The sequence below is a fragment of the Xiphophorus hellerii genome, chromosome 1, assembly GCF_003331165.1.
Source record: "Xiphophorus hellerii strain 12219 chromosome 1, Xiphophorus_hellerii-4.1, whole genome shotgun sequence".
Taxonomy (NCBI): domain Eukaryota; kingdom Metazoa; phylum Chordata; class Actinopteri; order Cyprinodontiformes; family Poeciliidae; genus Xiphophorus; species Xiphophorus hellerii.
In genome coordinates, this window is record NC_045672.1 from 14,993,836 (window position 1) to 15,015,261 (window position 21,426).

Here is a 21,426-nt window from a genome sequence, read left to right on the forward strand (position 1 = left end):
CTCAACACCAAGGTTTTAGGGAAAAGTTGCCAACATCTGTTGTTTGGGTGTTGAAACAACTTATTGTTTCTTCATGATTTCACAAACCTTTTGTGAAGTCATATGTAAAAAGTTCTAAAACTTTTTACACTCCATAATACTGCAGTTGCCCCCCAAAACATTTGCTTGCTTACCCTTTTTGTAGTTCAGGCTGTTCTTTGCGATGTGCATATTGTGTGCAGCAATAACAAGGTAATGATTAATAACCGATACATTGTATAGCTCCAATAGATGTCCTAAATGCACAAAGGAATGTTTATGTAAATCTTTCCCCACAGCACCTGTTAGACTTTATGACCTTCGCTGCACCCAACAAACTGAATAAATTAACATCCCTGCCGCTATTTACACAGTTTTTATATCTCAAAACTCAAAAGTATTTTGTGTTTTTTTTTATGTGCAAATATTCAGATGTCATACTTGGCATACCTGATTATGCTGTTTTTATTAACTCTGTCTTATGTTGAAAATTTGCCCTTACTATACAGTCTTTTACTTCATATTGTTGTTAACTTTTAGCTGGAGATGCTCATCAGATCTTTGTTAATGTCACTGTTAAAAGCCTATGTTTATTTCCATCATGTTGCCGTTTGTGTGTTCTGGCACAGGAAGTGAAGGGGTTGGCCATGTTGTATTTGTTTGGGCATGCGGCAGTGAAGCAGTGCAGGATTGTGGGGTGTTTACCTAAAGCAGAGCAGCAAAGTCAGGAGTCGAAAGGCTAGGAAAATAATATTGGTAACTATCAGTTATTGACCGTAATGGCAATATCAATATCTGACATCAATCCAGATTTTTACTATTTCAGTGCTGATTTAGTCTCCAGAAATATTGATCCAAATTAGCGACGGACATTGATCACTGGGTTTATAAAAAGAAAAAAAACAACAAAAACCTTTCATTCCTGAAATGGTCTTAGCTAGTTTTGTTTGCTGGTTTAACTGGGATCGATGCTGCATCTCTCCCCTCTGTGGCCTTGTATGGTCAGCTGTGAGCGGATCAGCCCTCTTTCTGAGCTGGCCTCAGGTCAGAGGTCAGTAGCTGCAGTTGAAAAGAGGAGCCAGAGGTCACCGCTGTGCTGCCTCATGCGAGCTCAGAAAGCATCACTGCACTGATCAGACATTTTTGAAGCCATTTTGGTAGATAGATCAGTAGATGCACATACCAATCCACTGGATTCAGTTTTAGGCGGTTTTCTTGTGATCGGGTCGGGAAAAAACAGTTTTCTTTTCATTAAATGCATCAAACCTAGACTAGACTTCTACCATATTTTTTGTCTTTAATTGCAACAACAACCAGCATATACCTTAATTCACTTTTTTGAGTTTTAATACATGAAATAATCTTGTTCTTTCATTTTTGCTGGATAAAAAAAACACTAACCTGTATTGAGAGAATATTTCCCCTATGTCATAGTGCTTATGAAGAGGAAAATTAGGAATCTCTGTTGGCCAGGAAAAGCCTATTAACACATTTCCAGTTAACTATCTGGTCATTACATATGTGTATCTGAGAAATGTGACCCTCCACTACTAGTTTGGCTGGAATTGTTAAGCAGGGTCAGGCTGACATACTGACACACATCTGACACAGAAAAGGCTTGTACGCCACCATCCTTTTGCCCTGCATCAGCATTCATTCCTTTTGGTTTGTTGCACCTTTAACCTGTACCAGCTGCATACACACAGTCATGCACTCCGGTTTTGCTGCAGCTCGGGGGAATTAGTTGGCCACCAAACAGGCTCTCATGGCCAGTTGGCCGTCACCGTCAGCTCGGTGCTTTTCCAATCAGCACATTCCTCGTTCTCCAGACAGGCACAGGGAGACGGTTTTTGGCAGCGCGCTCAGTGGGTGGGGTAATGTTCATATCCTGTCCCCTGACCTCAGATTGCATACACGCACAGTTACTGTACTGTTTTGCTCATTCTCGCACTCAAAACACCACATTCTTACTCTTAACGCGCACAGCTTTTTCCTTCTGTTTGGAATCAGCTGTTACAGTCAGTCTTTCAGCCCAGAGTCCTTCAGTTTCCTTTATGCTCGCCGTCAGCTGCAGAGCCAGTGTGGCCGTGCCAATCCGTGCCTGTTGTTGTGCCCCACCAACAAAGACTCTCTTCTGTCAGCGTTAATGACTGTCCTCCCCCTGTCTTTCCATCTATCCCTCTTTTTTTTTTTCTCCCCCATTGATGTTGCTTGAGCTACAGATCTGGGCTTGGTTTGACCCTGGTCTAGAACAACAGTGATGCTCCAGTCTGCTATGATCAATATGCTGCTGTAAGATGGCTCATTCTCTGAATGTGTTTGAACATGCAGCCAACCTCTATCCTGGTTAAAACTTTAGGAACCCACACTGTTGTTGGCATGTTTTCCTCCTGAGTGTGTGCACCCAAGGGTAAACACCAAACTGAATGCTGGCCTCCCTTTTTAAACTTTTTTTAAAGAGAATGACAAAGAGCCAAGCACTGAATTGCTCACTCCCTCTCTCTGAAACGGTCTGCTTTTTTTTTCCCCCTCCACAACAGTCACTCCCTCTTCCTCTATTTCTTATGATTTCAGTGTTGTGAAACTTTTAAGAGAGAATCTAAAGATACAGGATAACTCACACCTACCTCACACTGGGAATCTACGTATTCTGCTCAAGGAGCGTTCCCTTGATGATTTTGATGTTTCTCCAGACAAATCCTGAACTCTTGTTCATAGTAACATGAAAACTTTGGGAATAAACACTGTGTGGGACTCTCCACAGAGCCCTGACAGATCCCACCTCCCTGCATTCTGTCTGCTGAACTCTGGCACTCTACACTCTTATTTTCTTTCCATTGTTGTTTCAAACACTCGAGGCTATATTTCTTTCCCCACCCGTGGCCCTTAGCATCTTTTTATCACCCACTCTCACACAAACTAGCTTTGACTTGGTAGATATGTGGTTCTGGAAAATGGTGAGAAAACTCTTTCCCCTCTCAGCAGGCTGGATGAGGGTCTCCAGCCATTGTGGAGTAGGTGTCAGAGGATTAGGACACCTTGTATAGTTAAAGACAAAAGGAGAACAGCAGTAAAGGGATTGGAGGATTGGTATTTTTTGTCTGTCCTAAAGGGGTTTGTGTTGGTTAACTGGGCAGGGCGTGTTTGCCTGCATGTTTGCTACACAAGCAAGCTGTGTGTTTTGGGGTACCAGAGAGGTGGACTCTGTCATGCTTCTGTTGCTGTCTACCAGATTGAGTCAGCTGTGGGAATCTTTCTCAATCCAAGGCCGAATGAGGGAGGGGAGAAGAAAAGATAAATAACCAAATCGGTTTGTGATACTCCCTCACATGCTCTAATTTTGTGGTGGAGATGCGCAATCGAGAAATTTCGGACGATATCCAAAGAAAGATTCACATAGAGGAATGGCATTATAAAACTTGGGGTCTCTTGTTTCAATTTTTAACTATTTAGATTAGGAGCAAAGCCATGTTGTGTGTGTGAGAGAAACCAGTTGCTGCCGTATATTAAGACAAACTGGTTAGAGTTGACATTTTAGGTCATCTTTAGCATGACTCGGTGGTAGTCATAGTGTTCCTAATTAGTTAACTACCTTGTATGATATGTCATATTTTGTTTTTATGTTTTCCTTTCAACTAAATACGTTGTCTTATATTAGCGATTAGCATGATTAGTGTTACTGAATATCAGTTTAAAACCTATTTCTGTTTGAAGACTCGAGAATGCAGACTCTTTCTTTACCTCTTGAGGTTTCCAAAAGGCTGCCAACAAATAAATGACCATTTAAGATCTGATGGCGATATTATTGATATCACTACAAAATTTGTTTCCCAATCATCTGGGGTGCCGGATTTTTTTTCTGTGATCCTTCACACCCAGGTTTGAGTCAGATGCAAGGTATTGCAAGGTAAAAGGTATCGCCATTGTATTCCCAACTTCTCCGACTACGTTAGCTGGAATGCTGTTAACTTAGGAGACTTAGGCGTCATAAATCCAGCATGTTCCATGACACAGAGGCTGATAGTTTAAAGAGAAAACAGCATAATTTTGCTGTACTTTGAGTCTTGCCGTCTCTCCAACTGAAAGTCTAAGTTTACCAGCCAACATTTCGAAGTATTTTCTTGCATCTCTAAGAGCTGAAAACAGCTGACTTCGAGTCTTGGCAAAGAAGGGTGTTGTTATAAACATAACCAGGTAGGTCTTGGATTATTGGTTAAGATCAGATTTTGTCATTTCTCTTTCTGGGCCAATGACATTTTCTCAATATTTAGGTTTTGCTCCGTTTTCTCCAAGTCTCCCAGGTCTGTCATGGTTCTCGTCTACCTTCTGGAATCACGTTTGGGTTTCATTGCCTAGAGGAGCTGATCATTTTCTAATCATGTTTGTTCATAGCGGCTAATAGAGAGCCTCACAATGGCGTTATCTCTTTGTGTAGCTGTAATTAGACTTAGCTGGCAACATGTGGAGTTCAGAAGATTTGCTTCAAAGAGGATTAATAAAATGACTCAGCTGCTTAAATGTGTTAGCTAAAGTAAAATCCCTGTGTGTGTGTGTCAGGCCTGTGTGCGCAGTTGGCTGGTGTTTGCGTGGTAATTATGACTAACATGACGGTGTGATGTTGCTGTCCTCTCTCCTAGGTGACATCACACAGAAGGGCTATGAAAAGAAAAGAGCCAAGTTGCTGGCCTCCTACATCCCTCAGCTGCCAAGTAAGACCGGTTCTTCATTCTTTCTCTGCGATTCCTCATGTTAGATCTGAGATGTCCTTCCTCCAAAGTCTTGTTATGACCTCTTTGCTATTTTTGAGGCAAAAACTTGATGCTACTACATCAAAGTGAGCTCATCAAGTACTCATTTCCCCAAATTGAAAGATTAAAATGTTATGGTAGTTTACTTAAAACGTGACATATGTTTACGTAAAGCGACCTTTATTGTTTTTCATGTTGAGTTGATTTATAAAAATAATCTTTCTTGTGTGTTTTAAATGCTATCTCTTTTAGTCCAAAGGAATTTCTGGGTTTCTGTGGCCCCCTAGCGTTCAAAAGTGAAGCTGCATTTTTAATATGAACATTAGGGAGGCTCAGAAGGGCAGGAAGCCCTACAGCCAAATCAGCATTTCTTTTTGTCTTTGTTTCTACTAAATTAAGTTTCTCGAGGGACTCAAAGCAAAACAAGTTTATTAAGTTTTTATGAGCACTTAGATTTATTTTATAGTTGTGGTAAAAAAAACAAAAAACATTTCAACAAAGAAACACACCACATAAAGGAAAAAAAATCTCATAGTTTGCTTCCTGGTGGCATTGTTTTGCTTTTCTGTACTATTAATTTCATTCAGATGTGGAAATTGTTTGCATATGTCACATGATAACACATGGAAAAGCTAGCATTTATGTTTAAAAACACTGCTCATTTCTATGCCGGTTATTAAAATCCGCTGTGGAGGCCATGATATATCTGTGATATGTGTCACAGACCCCCGCCCTAATCATGCTGCCATTGTTGATGGTTCGCAACATTTCAACCACTTATCTCAAGTTGGTTTTGGATCATAGTTTCCTCATGCTACAATGAGACTTGCTGATACGAAATCCGATCTGCTAAATGTCTTTTATTAGCTGCTGCTCAAAAGGGTGTCATTTCCTCAGGAAGAATTGCACCACATTAGCAGCAGCATGGAAAAAAATGTCCTTATTTGATGCTTCATTGTAAGCTATGTCATGTTTAAAGAGAAACACTGAACTCGCTTTTCTTTTTAGTTCATCCTTGGCCTCATTTAGCTTGTGCTGCCACCTCATTCTTGCTGAATATTCGTGCCCAAAGGCAATGAGAAGACCTATATGAATCTAAATTTGAGTGCTCTAGTACTTGAAGCATATTTCTTAAAGTGACCATTGCTTTCTGTTGTATGGGTTTACAGTACGAGTTTGTCAGTGCAAATAATAGAAGCCTTGTTTGCCTGAGAATGAACTTTGTTTTGCTCAAGCTGTCTCTCAGGAATGATTTTATTCTTAAACTATACAGTCTATATTGGATCTACTCCATTTAAGTATAAACTGCATTGCTAACGATCACCAATGAAAGCTGTGTTATTGTTGCCTACACGTTGCCATGGTATTATGCAAAGTGGGTGTGCATCCTGTCTGTGTTCAGCAAGGTTCACTTCACTCATTTGCCTTTTTGTACTTTTGCAGATTTAGTTGTTTTTTTTTTCTTTTCTTTTTCACATGGCTTTTTCAGTTCTTAAATGTTCAATTTTAGGGTTTCTGAAAGGTCTGGAGCAAGAAAATATTTTATATTTAAATTCTTAAATGTAATATAAGTCTCCAGTATACCCAGTTGTTCAATACTAGGTCTAAAATTAAGTGTTAAATTTATAATTTTCTAATACTGATAAAAAATGACCATACATAAATAAAGGTAATAAAACACATTTAAACAAATAAAAATACATTATTTCAATAAATTTCTAATAAAATACATGAAATAATCTAAATACAAATAAATTATAATTCAAAAAGGCATACAAGTCACATGCTGAAAACTGTTATATTGAAGATACTTTTAACTTTTATCAAACAAATCTATAATCAGGTTTCTTTGATATAAATGTTTAACTTTGCCATTGAGATTTTATTGACAGTTTATTTAGGCCTTTTATTTAAATAAAAGTATCTTCAAAAACAACCAGAAGTCCAAAGTTGTACTAACAAAAAAAAAGCCTATATTTGACTTAAACATATTTGTTGTACTTTTCTGTAACCTGCTCATATGTTTGGGGAAGGAAATATTTGACTCTGATAAATATAATCTATTATTAGCCAAAAGTCATTCAGGGTTGTTTTGGTTTAATCAGGGGTCATGATGATCTGTCTCAAGTCATTTGACTCAACTTTTATTTTATTTTATTTTTTTAAATAATTAGTTATGTCCATAATTCACAAGAATAAAGCTATAAAGAAAAATAAATCAACATCTACATTTGAAACTGTTTGACAATGAAATTGAGCGTTTTATATATATATTTTCACTGCTGCCCTTCACTCTCTCATATTTCCTTACTTACCTCTGTTTTCTAGAAGCGGAACTTTCTCTGCCAGATGTCCAGCCTTCCCCAAGCCACAGTGCCAACCCCAGCCCAAGTCCTGAGGCCCCGGGCCCCTCCACCTCCTCAGCCTCTAGACACCATCGTGCACATCGCAGTGGAGGGGCCAGAGATGAGCGCTACAGATCAGGTGCAAAGCTCACTGTTGCCTCACAAACTCTGCAAAACACCGTCAACCATAAGTGAGGCCGTTAATACACCATTTTGTCTTAATGTCTCGCTCTGTGTATTCTTTCTGTTTAGACATCCACACAGAAGCTGTGCAGGCAGCTCTGGCTAAACACAGAGAGGAGAAGATGGCACTGCCCATGCCGACCAAGAGACGCTCATACTTCGTCCAGTCTCCCATAGATAACTGCACACCTCCAGGTAAAATTAAATACCCCACATAAACACACAATTCTTTGTTTGGTTGTAGCAGCTTAAAAATACGTTGGCTGATTAGCCAGTTAGACCACAGGTAAACAAAAATGTAAGTGCGAGTAGCTAAAAAGAACACAAAGTCAGCTATTTGGGATTACTGACCAGACGAATGTGGTAACCCACAGGATGCTACTACTTTTAAGGAACTCATGAACGGCCCAGCTCAACTTATTCTAAAGTAAGATTCAAGCTGAAATGATGGATTATTGGAGAAGCGCTGGTCCTACAGCTTCAGCAGTGCGTGTTTAGGTGAATGAGGGTAGTGAGACTCCATAAGCACCAAGAAAGGAGCCTTATTCGTTGGGCAACAAAGTTCATTCTCCAATGAGTTGCATGGACGAGTGAGCAAATGCAGAAATGGACTGTTGCATCAGCAAGGAGATTATAGATGGAGAAGATGATCCACTTACATGGAGGAAAAAGTACAAAAGACATTTTCCTCTTTAAAACTTAGCATAAAATTATCTTCGGATAACTGTCCTAGCACAGTATGGAAGCTGATTGTAGTTGCTTGAAAGAGCTGTTATAATAACCTTATTTTATTGTAATTCATAAGAAGTTAACGTGATTTATAGTGAAAACTAAGAAGAAAAAAAACACTTAAACAGCAGTCAGAAATGCCAGATACATTTGACCAATTGCCTCACCCTATTTCCTGGTCCTTTAACATTTTTATATCTATCCTGTGTGAAAGAGTGAACAGAAGGAAGCCATTGTTGAAAATAGGAAATCCTAGTTTCAGTTTTACTAGAGCCTTGCTGAAGATGCAGAAATCGCATGCAATGGCTTGCTCTGGTCACATGAAACTAATTCAAATTTTTTGGTCTACATGCAAAATGGCATATGTAGCGGAAAAACAACACATCACAGTGAAAACACCATTCCTGCTGGAAGTTGGAAGAAATGGATGGAGCCAAATAAGAAATGGCGCTGTAAGAAAACCTGTTGGGGTACGCACAAGACTAGTGACTGGGGTTCAGGACAAACTTAAACATTCAGAACTACACTGGAGTAGTTCAGATCCAAGCATATTCATGAGTTAGGAAGCTGCGGCCTGTTACTCTTATTTTTGTTTGTAATACATGTTCATCCGCTAGGGGCACTGTTATGCGAGCAGTATATGTTTTTTGCGTTTGTACTCTTCTTCTGCTCTTGTCGTCAGTTAGTGTGTTGCACTTGGCGGAATAAAAGGTGTACAAAGTAACAAGTTATTTTTATTGACTAACATTGGTAGCAGAGGATGGTTACATTCACTGATGCATCCTTTGGAAATCTTTCAGATGGGGGTACTCAAGGTGGGCACTTCATCGTTTTGATGGGTGACAATGGGCAGTTCTCTCCCATTTCATGGCAGTCAAAGAGAATTAAGAGAATTGTCAGAAGCACGCTGGCAGGTGAAACACTCGCTATGTCTGAGGGGATTGATAATGCCATTTTTCTTTCCACACTCTTTTCTGAACTCAGTGCTGGTAGTACTGCTTGTCCTCCACCTATAATGTGCGTGACCGATAATTTCTCTCTTGTAGATGCACTTAAGTCAACTAAGTTTGTTACAGAGAAAAGGTTACGCCTGGAAATCAGTTCAATTAAAGAGCTGATTCAAACTAAGAAAGTTCAAGTGTTGTGGTCTCAAACAAAAGACCAACTCGCAGACTGTTTAACAAAGAAGGGAGCATCCACAACCTCACTCCTTAAGGCTCTTTATGAAGGACATTGGATTCTTCAATAAATTCATTTACAAGATGTTTCACGTTCCATCATGTTGAAACTGTACTAACAAAATCCTTAATGGATGTGCTTTGTCATGAGTCTTAAAAAAATATTTGTAATTTTTTTTCTTTTAAGAAAAGTGGGAGATTGTTACTCTTATTTTTGTTTGTAATACATGTTCATCCGCTAGGGGCACTGTTATGCGAGCAGTATATGTTTTTTGCGTTTGTACTCTTCTTCTGCTCTTGTCGTCAGTTAGTGTGTTGCACTTGGCGGAATAAAAGGTGTACAAAGTAACAAGTTATTTTTATTGACTAACACGGCCAGCCCAGGTGTTAATCCAGTTAAGCTCCTGCGGCAAGGCTTAAAAATAAATTTGATCGATCCAGTCTGACTAAGTTTGAGCCATCTTGCAAAGAAGAACGGACAGAGGTTTCCATCTCTAGATGCACAAATCTGGTAGAGATGTAAGACTTGCAAGTAAAATGGTGATTCTGCAGAGGATTTACTTGAGCAAGCTGAACACAAATACAAACAATGCAGATTTTTTGTGGGAAAAAAAAGTCAAAAACAACCATCCAGAGTCAAGGGATGTGAATATTTTTGTAAATATAGAAAAACTAAAAATAAAAGACTGCACTCTTTTTTTATTTGGTTTTTCTTGTTCTCAGATACATCCTCTGCATCAGAGGATGAAGGCTCGCTGCGCAGAAAGGCGGCTCTCAGCGCCGTGCTCGCCCAGACCCTCCAGAGCCCCGATTACTGGATCAACCGCTCCGTCCAAAGTTCTTCCACTTCCTCATCTGCTTCCTCCACCCTCTCCCATGGAGAGCCCAAGACTCAGCCTCAGCCCCAGCCTCAGCCCCAGCTTCAGCCCGGGGCCTCAGTGCTGGCTGATGTCCTGGCCCACACGCGCATAGGTACACCTTAGTAGCGGAGACGGCGATGATTTCATGGTTAAAAATTGTTTGATTAGGTTTCGTCAGTGATGCTTTCCGTGATCTCCACCGATAGAAAACAGCGTCCCCCCAGACGTGACCTCCTCCACTCCACAGGAGAGAGGATCCAGAGTGGACCTTCCTCCAGCCGTCAGGGGCATGAGCCGCGGTCAGAGCCGCTCCAGCATGCTGGATACAGCTGACGGTACACTCACACGTGCCAGGATCTGTGCAAATGTCCGTCAAGGGACTCGAATGGGGTCAAATCTGGAACCTGGGTTTACTGTCGTCTGGTTCTTCCCTTAATTTGTGGGATTTGCTATTAACATGTTGTAATTGTAAAAGAGGAGTGATTTCTTCCTATATTACTTTGACAAAGTGGTTGTAAATGAATGTAAAAAAATGATCTAAACTCAGAGGCAAAATGATTTCACAGTGTGGTGAATGGTGCTAATGACAGATGTTTTGTGTTCTTTCTTTTGGGTCCATTAATCCTGTCCCTGTCTTGCCTTTGATTTAAAAAAAGGAAAAAGAAAAGGTAATATACAACAAACCCGGGGAAGGGGAGGTATGCTGACGAGGCCCCAATCAGCTTGCTTTCCAGCATCTTTTTCCATGTTTGTCTGGTGTCTTAGGTTTAGAAATAGAGAACTTCCTGTATTTGATTTCTCCTAAAAAATCGTCCAATCTTTGTGTCTCCTTCTTCCCTTTTGAATCCTTCTTGCTGCTGATTCTGACGCTGACTGTGCTAGATCGTAGCGTTCTGCCTGTGTGAGCGATAAAGTAGATATGCGTGTTGGGGCAGAACTGCATGCTTGTTTCCATCCCGGCTGTTTGCCTGGGTTCTTGACTGATTCTTGGTGTTTGTCCAGGCGTGCCGGTCAGCAGCCGGGTGTCCACCAAGATCCAGCAGCTGTTGAACACTCTTAAACGGCCCAAACGGCCCCCGCTCAGCGAATACTTCCTTGACGACTCAGAGGAAATTGTAGAAGGTGAGTCAGGGAACAGAGGAACATTGCTTGGATTGTCAAAGTTGGTTTTACAAAAGTGTACAATTTGTTGGAGGTGTTGTTCTATTCTGAATTATTGTAGGTTGTTTGGTTAGTTTTTGCCTTAATTTTTAAGTCAAGCATGAACATGGTGAATGTTCATGCTGAGCTAATAAACACGTCTTTAGCTGGTAATTGGTATATATCCACCTTTTTTTTCTGATCTTCTTAAAATCCAAACATTTTAATAATTGTTTTCTTATTATTTTCCCCTTTTTCGTGTTCAGTTCCGCGGCCAGATCCCAACACCCCTAAGCCTGAGGGGCGTCAAATCATCCCAGTGAAGGGAGAACCTCTTGGAGTGGTCAGCAACTGGCCTCCTGCCCTACAGGCCGCCTTGGCCCGATGGGGGGCCACGCAGGCTAAGAGCCCTGCCCTCACTGCCCTGGACATCACCGGCAAACCCCTCTATACACTCACATATGGTGAGTGTTGATGATAGAAACTTTAAATTAATTATTTGTTAAATTTTTGCTCCAGAAAAATTTAACAATTTTTAAATTGTTGAATTTAAAAATGGTCATGCTTTTGTCATGCTTTTTTTGTCAACTTTATCTAAATTTGATATTTATTACTTGTATATAAATTGGTTGTTTGTTGATTTACCTTAAGGTATTGTGTACCTTAACACAATAGTAAAAAAAAAAATATTTGAAGGAATGTAAAAACTTGTGCACCTACAATGCAGTTCATGCGGTGTGCAGCTATGGCGCCTTTTTAACTTTATAAAACGGCATTTTCCCTCAGGTAAACTATGGAGTCGCAGTTTAAAGCTGGCTTATACTCTGCTGAACAAACTGGGGACAAAGACTGAGCCTGTCCTACAAACTGGTGATCGGGTAAGAGATTATCAGACTCGTGTACTATGAGGAAGTCTAAAAGGAGCATGAAAATTTAAAATTTTTCTGGCTCCCAGGTGGCGTTGGTGTATCCAAACAGTGACCCTGGAATGTTCTGGGTGGCTTTCTATGGCTGCCTGTTAGCTGAGGTCATTCCTGTCCCCATTGAGGTGCCGCTGTCGCGTCAGGTAAATATTCATACAGATGCTTAAATAAACTACCCTCAAGAGCCGTAGTTATTTTAGATGTTTGAGTCCCTCAGTTTAGCAGTATGTGTGTTTGAAAATGTTTTTTTCATTCCCTGTGTAGGATGCAGGCAGCCAGCAGATTGGCTTCCTGTTGGGCAGCTGTGGTGTGAGTTTGGCGCTGACCAGTGAGGTGTGCCTCAAAGGGCTGCCCAAGACCCAGAATGGGGAGATCGTCCAGTTCAAAGGTCAGCAAGCTCAAAATTTGAAAGACGATATTGTCCGATTAAGACTTCAACAGTACACACTTCCATTGTTCTTTCTATCAGCAAGTGTTTTGTTTTCTGATGCTCATCTTTTGGGATGTTTTTCCAGGGTGGCCGAGAATGAAATGGGTCGTCACCGACACAAAGTACCTGACCAAACCATCCAAAGACTGGCAGCCTCACATTCCCACCGCCAACACGGACACAGCCTACATAGAGGTGATCTAAGAGCAGGAAAACGCATTTATACACATTTTTGACTACCGTAATTGCAGTGAGATAAATTATTCTAAAATTAAGTTTCTAAAATTTTTCCCATTTTCTATAGCTGTAAAAAACATTCTGAGAAAGTAAATGAAAGTAATCGTAATTGCCATCTTTTGGTTGCACTTAGAATGGCTTAAATATATTTACATGTGTATTTCTGCTTAATTAAGAGGATCACTTAGAGGTTGCGGGTAACTGGTGCCTCTCCACTTGCTTAGTACATCAGACTGATATTTGTTCACCCGTTTCCTTCTGTAACAGTATAAAGCGAGTAAGGAGGGAACGGTGATGGGAGTTGCCGTTTCCAAGATCGCCATGCTGACACACTGTCAAGCCCTGACTCAGGCCTGTAACTACTGTGAAGGTTAGAACTGCAAGATATGAAACTTCACTCTCTCCTGTTTTCTTTTATTTGTATCACCATCAAATTCTGAAGCTAATACATGATGTTTCCAACATAGGGGAGACGCTGGTCAACGTGTTGGATTGTAAGAAGGACATGGGCCTGTGGCACGGCGTCCTAACGGTGAGGCTGGCATATCTGGGATGTTTTTCACCTTCACAGTCACACAAATAATAAAAATTGACGGTGTGCATTTGTTTCGTCTTGCAGAGTGTTATGAACAGAATTCACACCATCACTGTGCCGTATGCCGTCATGAAAGCCTGTCCCATGTCCTGGGTGCAGAGAGTGCACATCCACAAAGGTTCAGACTGTTAATTAGTTCATACTTTCAGTGTCGGCTTTCATGTTTGTTCAGTTTTGTAGTTTTTAAGCGATTTGGATGTAATAATTTCAAAATTGACAAATATTGAGTGTGGCGGTAGCGCAGGGGTAAAGCGACCTGTTGACCTTTGCAGAATGTCTTTCCACTCCCTCATAACCTATTTTCCTGTCCACTCATTGTCAAATAAAGGCCACTAGAGCCAAGAAAACCTTAAGAAAAACATGACATGACAAATATTGCCTAAGTGTTCACAGGTTTATTATTTTTACTTCTTCTGTCTTCATCTTGTAGCACGTGTTGCCTTGGTGAAGTGCAGGGACCTTCACTGGGCCATGATGGCCCACAAGGATCAGAAGGACATCAACCTGTCTTCTATACGAATGCTAATAGTGGCTGATGGGGCAAATCCATGTGAGTGACTTCCCCTGAGTTCAGTCCCTTTGTAGCAATTAAAAATCAGCAACGTGGTAGTTTCAGGTGATGTTTTGTTGATGTTGTCCTCCATTGTTCACTGTCAGGGTCCGTCTCATCGTGCGATGCGTTCCTAAATGTGTTCCAGTCTCATGGTCTGAGGCCGGAAGTTATCTGTCCATGTGCCACCTCCCCCGAGGCTCTGACTGTGGCCATACGCAGGTATGAACATCAACAAGCTGAATCTGATCTGACAGCCCTAAAAAGATACAATTATTCTGCAAAAGTTGCCAGACGAATAACTATTATTATCACTGCGTGAATGAAGTTACTTCAAAAATACATTTGAAAATAGTCTTGCTCAGTTTTCAGATCATCTGAGATTAATCTTAGGTTAATTTAGGAGAAAACATCCAGTGAAACATTTCGAGTATATGTTCTATGCATCATTTTTTATTCCTGTCTTCGCTGTAGACCTGGCGCCCGTGGAGCTCCTCTCCCAGCCAGGGCCATCCTGTCCATGGGTGGGCTGAGCCACGGCGTCATCAGGGTCAACACGGAGGACAAGAACTCTGCTCTGACTGTGCAAGATGTCGGCCACATTATGCCCGGAGGTGAGTCTCTGCAGCTGGATTTTACTTTGCATTTTAACCGTTTTCTTTCTCGCACATGTAGATTCTAAACATATTTAATCCCAACATTGGCACCATGTTGGTCTGTTCCAGCCCTGATGTGCATAGTGAAGCCAGACGGGCCGCCGCAGCTGTGCAAGACGGATGAGATTGGAGAGATAGTGATCAACTCTCGGGCTGGAGGAACGATGTACTACGGCCTTCCTGGTGTCACCAAGAACACATTCGAGGTCTTTCAGAGTTCAATATTTATTTTTGCTTATAAACTTGTTGCCTCTGTATTTACTCTAAAACATCCAGCATGTCAGTCTTCAGTTTTCTTATCAAAGAGCAGATCACAGCTGGATGTCTATCATAAAATGAGGCTGTGATCAATGCTAAACTAATATGTTGTGACATTCAATAAAAAAAAAAATAGGATTGCAAATATTATCTTGCTAAAATCATCCATTTAAAAGAGTCACAGACATCATGAATTTATTAGACTAATATATGATATTAAGAAGGAGCTTTCTACAAGTATTTTCTGTATTTTTTTAATAGTTATTTTATTACTTTTACTGTACTCAAATGTTAACTCTAGAGTCTTTCTGGCGTTTTCTCTTCAGGTTATCCCTGTCAACCAGGCTGGAGCGCCCATAGGAGAAATTCCCTTCGCTCGGACCGGTTTACTGGGATTTGTGGGACCGGTAAGGAACAGGAGTTTCTCTGTTAGAGAAAAAAAAGCTAAACGCCTCAAAGTAAAAAAGGATTTTTAATTGCAGCGAGAGACACACCAATAAAAGCTAAAGATCCCCACCTCCTCCATTCACTTTTAAAAGAAACCTTATATTGCTCTAAGCTTGATGAGGATATGAAGTTGATTAGCAAAAGTTGACGGGGATCTGCTGAAGAGACGGCGTGTAAATAACATAATATCATTTGATGTGAAGTATTTGTGTTTACAATTGACCTTGTTCTAAAAGTCTCATTTATATCATTGTTACTACAGAGAAATTATATTATCTACTGTTTTCAAAGAAAGTTATGGCAAATATGGTCAGATAAAACAATTTGTTGTTACATTCATTCCCATTATACATAAAATAGTACTGCTATTCCCTATTTTATCACACTAGGTCCAAGTGTTAATCTGTGTTTTTGGGAAGTAATTGGACTTAGTTTCACACCTTCTCACTCATTAAGATGATTTTTACACCTCCATATTAGGAGGCATGAGGTCCTGGTTAAAACTGTGTATTTTCTTCTCTTTGCTCCTCAGGGGAGTCTTGTGTTTGTCGTGGGAAAGATTGAGGGACTGCTGATGGTGAGCGGGCGACGCCACAATGCTGACGACCTGGTAGCCACCGCCCTGGCAGTGGAGCCTGTCAAAACAGTTTACAGGGGGAGGTACGACTCTGCTACTGCTGTATGAAACCCAGGGAGGACAGTCGCTGTTCATGTCTTCCTATGAAGTCCTCTCAAAAGAATACGTCGATCTTGCAAATGATGCTTTTAATTGTTACCAGGCTGTTTTAATGTCAGCAAGTGATGGCTGAAGGTATGTTTTGGTGTCATCCACTCAGGATTGCTGTGTTCTCAGTGACAGTGTTTTATGATGAGAGGATAGTGATTGTGGCAGAGCAGAGACCTGACGCCAGTGAGGAAGACAGCTTCCAGTGGATGAGTCGAGTACTGCAGGTAATTTTGTACATCTATCTACAACACTGAGCATTTCCAGTTTAAGTTCATCCTCTATGGGAACTACAGATGAGAGAGAAATGTTTAATGAACAGGTCCAATCCTCTGCTTGTCTGCGCTGCACCTGCAAACTCACAGCTAGTCTTAATCCCTGCTGACAGCAGACACAGTAGCAGACTTGCTTTGCCTAAATTTATGTTTTGATGGTTGTAGCTTGAACCTTCAGTTTATATTAAGTTTAATGAGAGGGGGAGGAGCACGCACATATTCATAATGGCCTCCTGCAGAGGGAAGTATTTGAACTGATACTGAGAAGGCACATACATGCATGGTCTAACAGAAACCGCAGTCACCACGGTCTCACCTTTGAAGGAAAATGTTTCAACACTCTTACATCTCTTAAACTACACTATGAAGAGCTGTGCTCACTTCAAGTTTATCATGTAAAAAAAGCATTGATTAGCTTAATGTTCTCCTGAAACCTAATGCCATTCATAATTTTTGCACACTAGTTATTGACATGGTAATCGATTTTACAGATATATATATTGTATATATGTAATATGTGTGTGTATTTTATTTTATTTTTATACCCTTCTAAAGGAATTACTACATTAAATATGTTAATTTTGCATCCTCAAGGCCATCGACGGCATCCATCAGGTTGGCCTTTACTGCCTCGCTCTTGTGCAAGCCAACACCCTCCCAAAAACCCCGCTAGGAGGAATCCACATCTGTGAAACCAAGCAGAGTTTCCTGGACGGTAACCTGCATCCCTGCAACATCCTCATGTGTCCGCATACGTGTGTAACAAACATGCCCAAGCCTCGACAGAAACAGCCAGGTGAGCCTTCATCTATTACAGCATGTAATCTGTATGGAACTGTAGCTAATAGAGAATGATATTAGCATGTTCAGTTCTGATCCATTTCAGTCGTTTTGATTCAGTTCTGTTATGTATTTTTTTGAATAAAGGGAGGTAGTTACTTTGGTGGGGATTTGAGCCCAAATTTGTGCTAGGGACTTGTTTTGTGTATAATACAGCAGCGTGACCTTTTATTTGTGCTCATTTTAGTTTTCACTCTCGTTTCTGGTCTCCTCAGTGGATGTTGGTCCGGCTTCTATGCTTGTTGGGAACCTGGTGGCAGGGAAGCGAATCGCTCAGGCCATGGGCAGAGAGCTGGGTGTGGTGGAGGATCAGGACCTCATTCGAAAGGTAACACTTCACAGACTTATATCACTATTCAACACAATGTTAAACAGGAGTGTAGGACGACTTTGTGGCAGAAGATCTTGCGATATTAAACTGCCACAAAATGTCTTTCCCAGTTGCAGCGTGACTTTAGTTCAGAAGTTCAGAATGTAAAATACTTGGTCAGAGATGAACTAAACTATCGTCTACTGCTTACCCTTTCTTTAAACACAATTTATGACTGGTTAAACTTACTTTCAGCACCCTTTTCAGCTACAATATCTGTTTTATAGCTTTCACTCTAGAATAAAGGGATATTTCACAGATTTTATGAAATCTGAATTTTAGCTCGTTCATCAATGATTCAAAATTAGTGACGTTTTTAGACTGATTAAACTTGATAAGATATGTGTTGCCTTTACTTTATTTGTAAAAGATAATGCGTATGCATATAGATTCAGGCAAAATATGCAAGTGTCCTATGATGGATATCTAAGAATGCACAGACCTGATCATTTCTGACTTTGTTCTCTTTTTATGCATTTGCTGTTTGTGGAAAAAAAACAAAAAAACAACTTCCCAGCTGAGATCCAGTGTTCTTTCTCAGTGCGACACATGCTGTGTGTTAATGACACTGACATGCATCCAATGACTCATCTTGGTGTTTCCAATAGGTTTTTAACTTTAGTTTTATTTAAAATATTGATATAGTCTTATGTCCTTCTCATGAAGTTGATGTTCTATATTATCCTATGATTAAAAAGTATTGCTGTAGTCATTCCTCTCTAAGGGGTCTTGCAGTTTATATCGAAGTGATGTAGCTTCACTGAAATTGATCCATTTTTGAGTGAAAGAGAAATGAAACAGCAAAAGAAACTGGTATCCAAATGTGTTGAAATGAAACTGATGCATACGTTTGAAATGCTCTGAATTTATTATCAAAGTATGTGTCTTGGAAATTGGATGCTGATGTCTTATCCTCAACCTGTGCTGTTGTTTTGCTGGGCTACAGCTCTGTATGTGGCCCATCATGATGGTAAGGCTCTAGTCTGGCCCCCCTGCCCGCCTCTGCTTATGCTGCTTCTGTCAGTTTCCTGTGCTTCTGCAGCTGTAATAACCCTAATCCCCCCCCGTCCAGCTACAACTTTACACAAACCAAACTAACTGTCCTGGCTGACTCCTCGTCCAACAGGGTTCATCATTTACTTCATCATATAGACGAATATCCAAAGTGGAGTTTGAAATCGATCAGGGTTCAGAAACAGAAGAAACTTGAATCAAATGACTATTGCCAGTCTGTGCTCAGCGAGGACCGCTTTTTGTTTCAAACGTGACCTCCATGTTTGGGAGCGTATTGGTGTGTGCCTCTGCTTCCTGTCATCAGTGTGATGCTCCCACATGCAGCATGGCTTTGAGTGGTCAGAGCTGCAGCCTGCATGTTGATTCCGAGCACGACATGTTGTCTGACTGGTGAGCTGGTCTCCTGAGGACGGGGCCGACTAACGACGCAGTAACTCTGCTTGGTGTTTGTGTGTCCGGGGAACTCGCTGTTTCAGTTTCTGTATTTGTTTTTATGTGTGGCCTTACGTACTCCTGTCTTTGTCTGTAAGGGAATTGTTGGATTGATGTTCTTGCCTTCTGTTATTATTTTTTTGGTGGATGTTTTGAAATGAAGATAACTGTGTAACAAAATATTGAGAGAATTGTCAATTGTAGGCTGTTTTATTTTAGAAATTTTACTTTAAGGCAGTCACATTTTTTTTTTACCCCCCTCCTTCCGGTGTGACCCTTCACTTGCTAAAGTAATGCTTTAGGTATTCCTGTGATATGGGAGGTCAGCAGCAGAACAGGATGTCTTTGTTACATTTGTTGTTCCTTTTTATCAGTAACATGAAACCAGCAGAGGCTATTTTTCATGTTCGCTGTCTGAAGGGGTACATTTTACACCCATTCTCCTTGCATTTTAAAACATGTTAAGTGTATTTCACTGGGATTTAATGCAACAAGCATAATGTAGAGCAGGATTCTGAAGTGGAAGGAATATAAGGCATAGTTTTCAACATTTTTGTAAAATACAATCTGATTTTTAAGTTGTATTTAACCCCCTTTGTGCGACTACACTTAACTAAAACTTAGTGTAACTTATTGCCTTCAGTTGCTATTTTACAGAATTTTGGTTATAAATGTTCAGTGTTACTATAAGCCTCATGCCTTTGGGCTCTAAGGACGTCATATGACAATGCTTGTTGAGTGCAGCAGAAAACGTTTGAAGAAGGAATTAGGATCTTCTGGTGAAGTCAACCTTGATTGTTCAACTGCAACCAAGTTTTGTCAGTGTTAAAGCACCATGTGCATTCAGATGCAATATTTTCACTAAATGCTGAAATAGAAATAATAATTTTTTTCATTACATCTGGATAGACTACTCATTAATAAGGTCTATGCTGGCGGTGAAACTCCAAGAAAAGATCATATTACTTTTCATTTAGATATCGGTTTGTGAAATTGCATCGTCATCACAGCATTTAGGAACACTCAAGAACATCAAATACCTTAGTTTTCCTAATATTCTGCAGCCCTGGTGGAAGTCCAGCTGTCCTGTAAAAGCCTCAGAGGTTTGTTGATTAAACAGCATCATGAAGGGAGCCATATGCAGGCCAACGCTGGGAGAAAACCCATTAGAGTAAGGCTGTCAAATTCCAGGTCTCAAGTGCCCAGCAATTTTGGGAAGTGTCTCTGCAGCAGCAAAAGCCCTTCGACTGTACAAGAGGTTAGAAATTCTTGTCAGGATGTCCCAATCCCAGGGATGTAAACACAAATGAAAGTATGTGGAGAGATTTTTAAAAATTATTGCTCTTTCTCCAGTCTGCCTGAACTTGAGTTAGTTTGCAAATAAGAACAGACAAAGATTTAAATTTTCTTTTCCTTTTCTGACTTGAGTCTAATCCAAAATAAACTACACACAATACTAGTATAAGTAGTTAATTACAAGGCTTGACCTGCTTATTAAAAATTGCACCTCTCTCTGTTTGGTAAGATGACTCGGCTGTTTTATTTTATTTTATTTGTTTTCAGCACCAGTTCCTGTCTGAAGCTTTGCAGTGGAGAGCCCAAACCGACCCTGATCACGTTCTCTACATTCTGCTGAACTCTAAGGTAAGATCAGACACATTTCCACAAACACAACACTTCACTTTGGGTTGGCTTTTTGTCACGAACCATGCCGACTGGTGTGTCTTCTCCGTTGTCTGGTGCAGGGTGTCCCAGTGTGCACGGCAACATGTGCACAGCTTCACAAAAGAGCAGAGAAAATCACAGCCACTCTCATAGAAAGAGGAGGCCTCAACACGGGTGACAATGTGGTGCTGCTTTATCCTCCAGGTGAGCCGCAAAGAGCAAAATGTACATGTACATTGTACATTGCTTTTATGTCGCCTTTCTGGGTTTCACCTGTTTTGGAAAAAAAAGACTTGTTGAGTTTGTATACTCCAAAGGGTTTTTGTTCACAATCTGTTTCTCCACCGCAGGTATTGACCTGATTGCTGCCTTCTACGGCTGCCTCTACGCAGGGGTGATCCCCGTGACCGTGAGGCCGCCGCACCCCCAGAATCTGGCTGCTACGCTCCCCACAGTCCGCATGATCATTGACGTGAGTGCAGAACATGCTGCAGAAATGTGAAACACAACTGATGCAGAATCTGTCTTTGAATTGAATCCATACTGGGTGCCACCCAGTTTCCCCCAATTACATGTTTGTTTGGTTTTTTTCCTTTCAGCAAACCATCAGTCATCTTGTAAATATTGTAAATCTTAAAGCAGAGTGTGTGTTTCTGCCAGAATAACCTTGTGTGTTGTGGTGTGTGTCCTCCTCAGGTGAGCAAAGCAGCCTGCATCCTCACCACTCAGCCTCTCATGAGGATCCTCAGGTCCAGGGAGGCCGCCGCCAGCGTTAACGTCAAAACATGGCCGACGATCATTGATACAGG

At 40.8% G+C, this 21,426-nt stretch overlaps 1 protein-coding gene across 3 annotated transcripts in view; it reads left to right on the forward strand.

Moving 5' to 3' along the window:
* The window catches only part of dip2ba (disco-interacting protein 2 homolog Ba), a 51,702-nt gene that overhangs the window by 21,686 nt on the left and 8,590 nt on the right, over positions 1-21,426 (forward strand). The window contains exons 2-29 of one of the 3 annotated variants that reach the window (XM_032573548.1): positions 4,656-4,727; positions 7,095-7,250; positions 7,364-7,489; positions 9,925-10,173; positions 10,268-10,396; positions 10,718-10,729; positions 11,064-11,183; positions 11,468-11,665; positions 11,988-12,079; positions 12,157-12,267; positions 12,389-12,512; positions 12,640-12,749; positions 13,059-13,161; positions 13,259-13,323; positions 13,411-13,504; positions 13,817-13,936; positions 14,044-14,158; positions 14,411-14,550; positions 14,662-14,798; positions 15,177-15,257; positions 15,830-15,957; positions 16,134-16,248; positions 16,891-17,092; positions 17,352-17,464; positions 20,516-20,596; positions 20,698-20,821; positions 20,968-21,089; positions 21,314-21,425. In XM_032573548.1, coding sequence (XP_032429439.1) covers positions 4,656-4,727; positions 7,095-7,250; positions 7,364-7,489; positions 9,925-10,173; positions 10,268-10,396; positions 10,718-10,729; positions 11,064-11,183; positions 11,468-11,665; positions 11,988-12,079; positions 12,157-12,267; positions 12,389-12,512; positions 12,640-12,749; positions 13,059-13,161; positions 13,259-13,323; positions 13,411-13,504; positions 13,817-13,936; positions 14,044-14,158; positions 14,411-14,550; positions 14,662-14,798; positions 15,177-15,257; positions 15,830-15,957; positions 16,134-16,248; positions 16,891-17,092; positions 17,352-17,464; positions 20,516-20,596; positions 20,698-20,821; positions 20,968-21,089; positions 21,314-21,425 — 3,351 coding nt within the window. Of the gene's footprint in view, positions 1-4,655; positions 4,728-7,094; positions 7,251-7,363; positions 7,490-9,924; positions 10,174-10,267; positions 10,397-10,717; positions 10,730-11,063; positions 11,184-11,467; positions 11,666-11,987; positions 12,080-12,156; positions 12,268-12,388; positions 12,513-12,639; positions 12,750-13,058; positions 13,162-13,258; positions 13,324-13,410; positions 13,505-13,816; positions 13,937-14,043; positions 14,159-14,410; positions 14,551-14,661; positions 14,799-15,176; positions 15,258-15,829; positions 15,958-16,133; positions 16,249-16,890; positions 17,093-17,351; positions 17,465-18,452; positions 20,281-20,515; positions 20,597-20,697; positions 20,822-20,967; positions 21,090-21,313; position 21,426 lie in introns of those variants that run through there. The other 2 variants (XM_032573557.1, XM_032573567.1) reach the window with 2 other exon arrangements.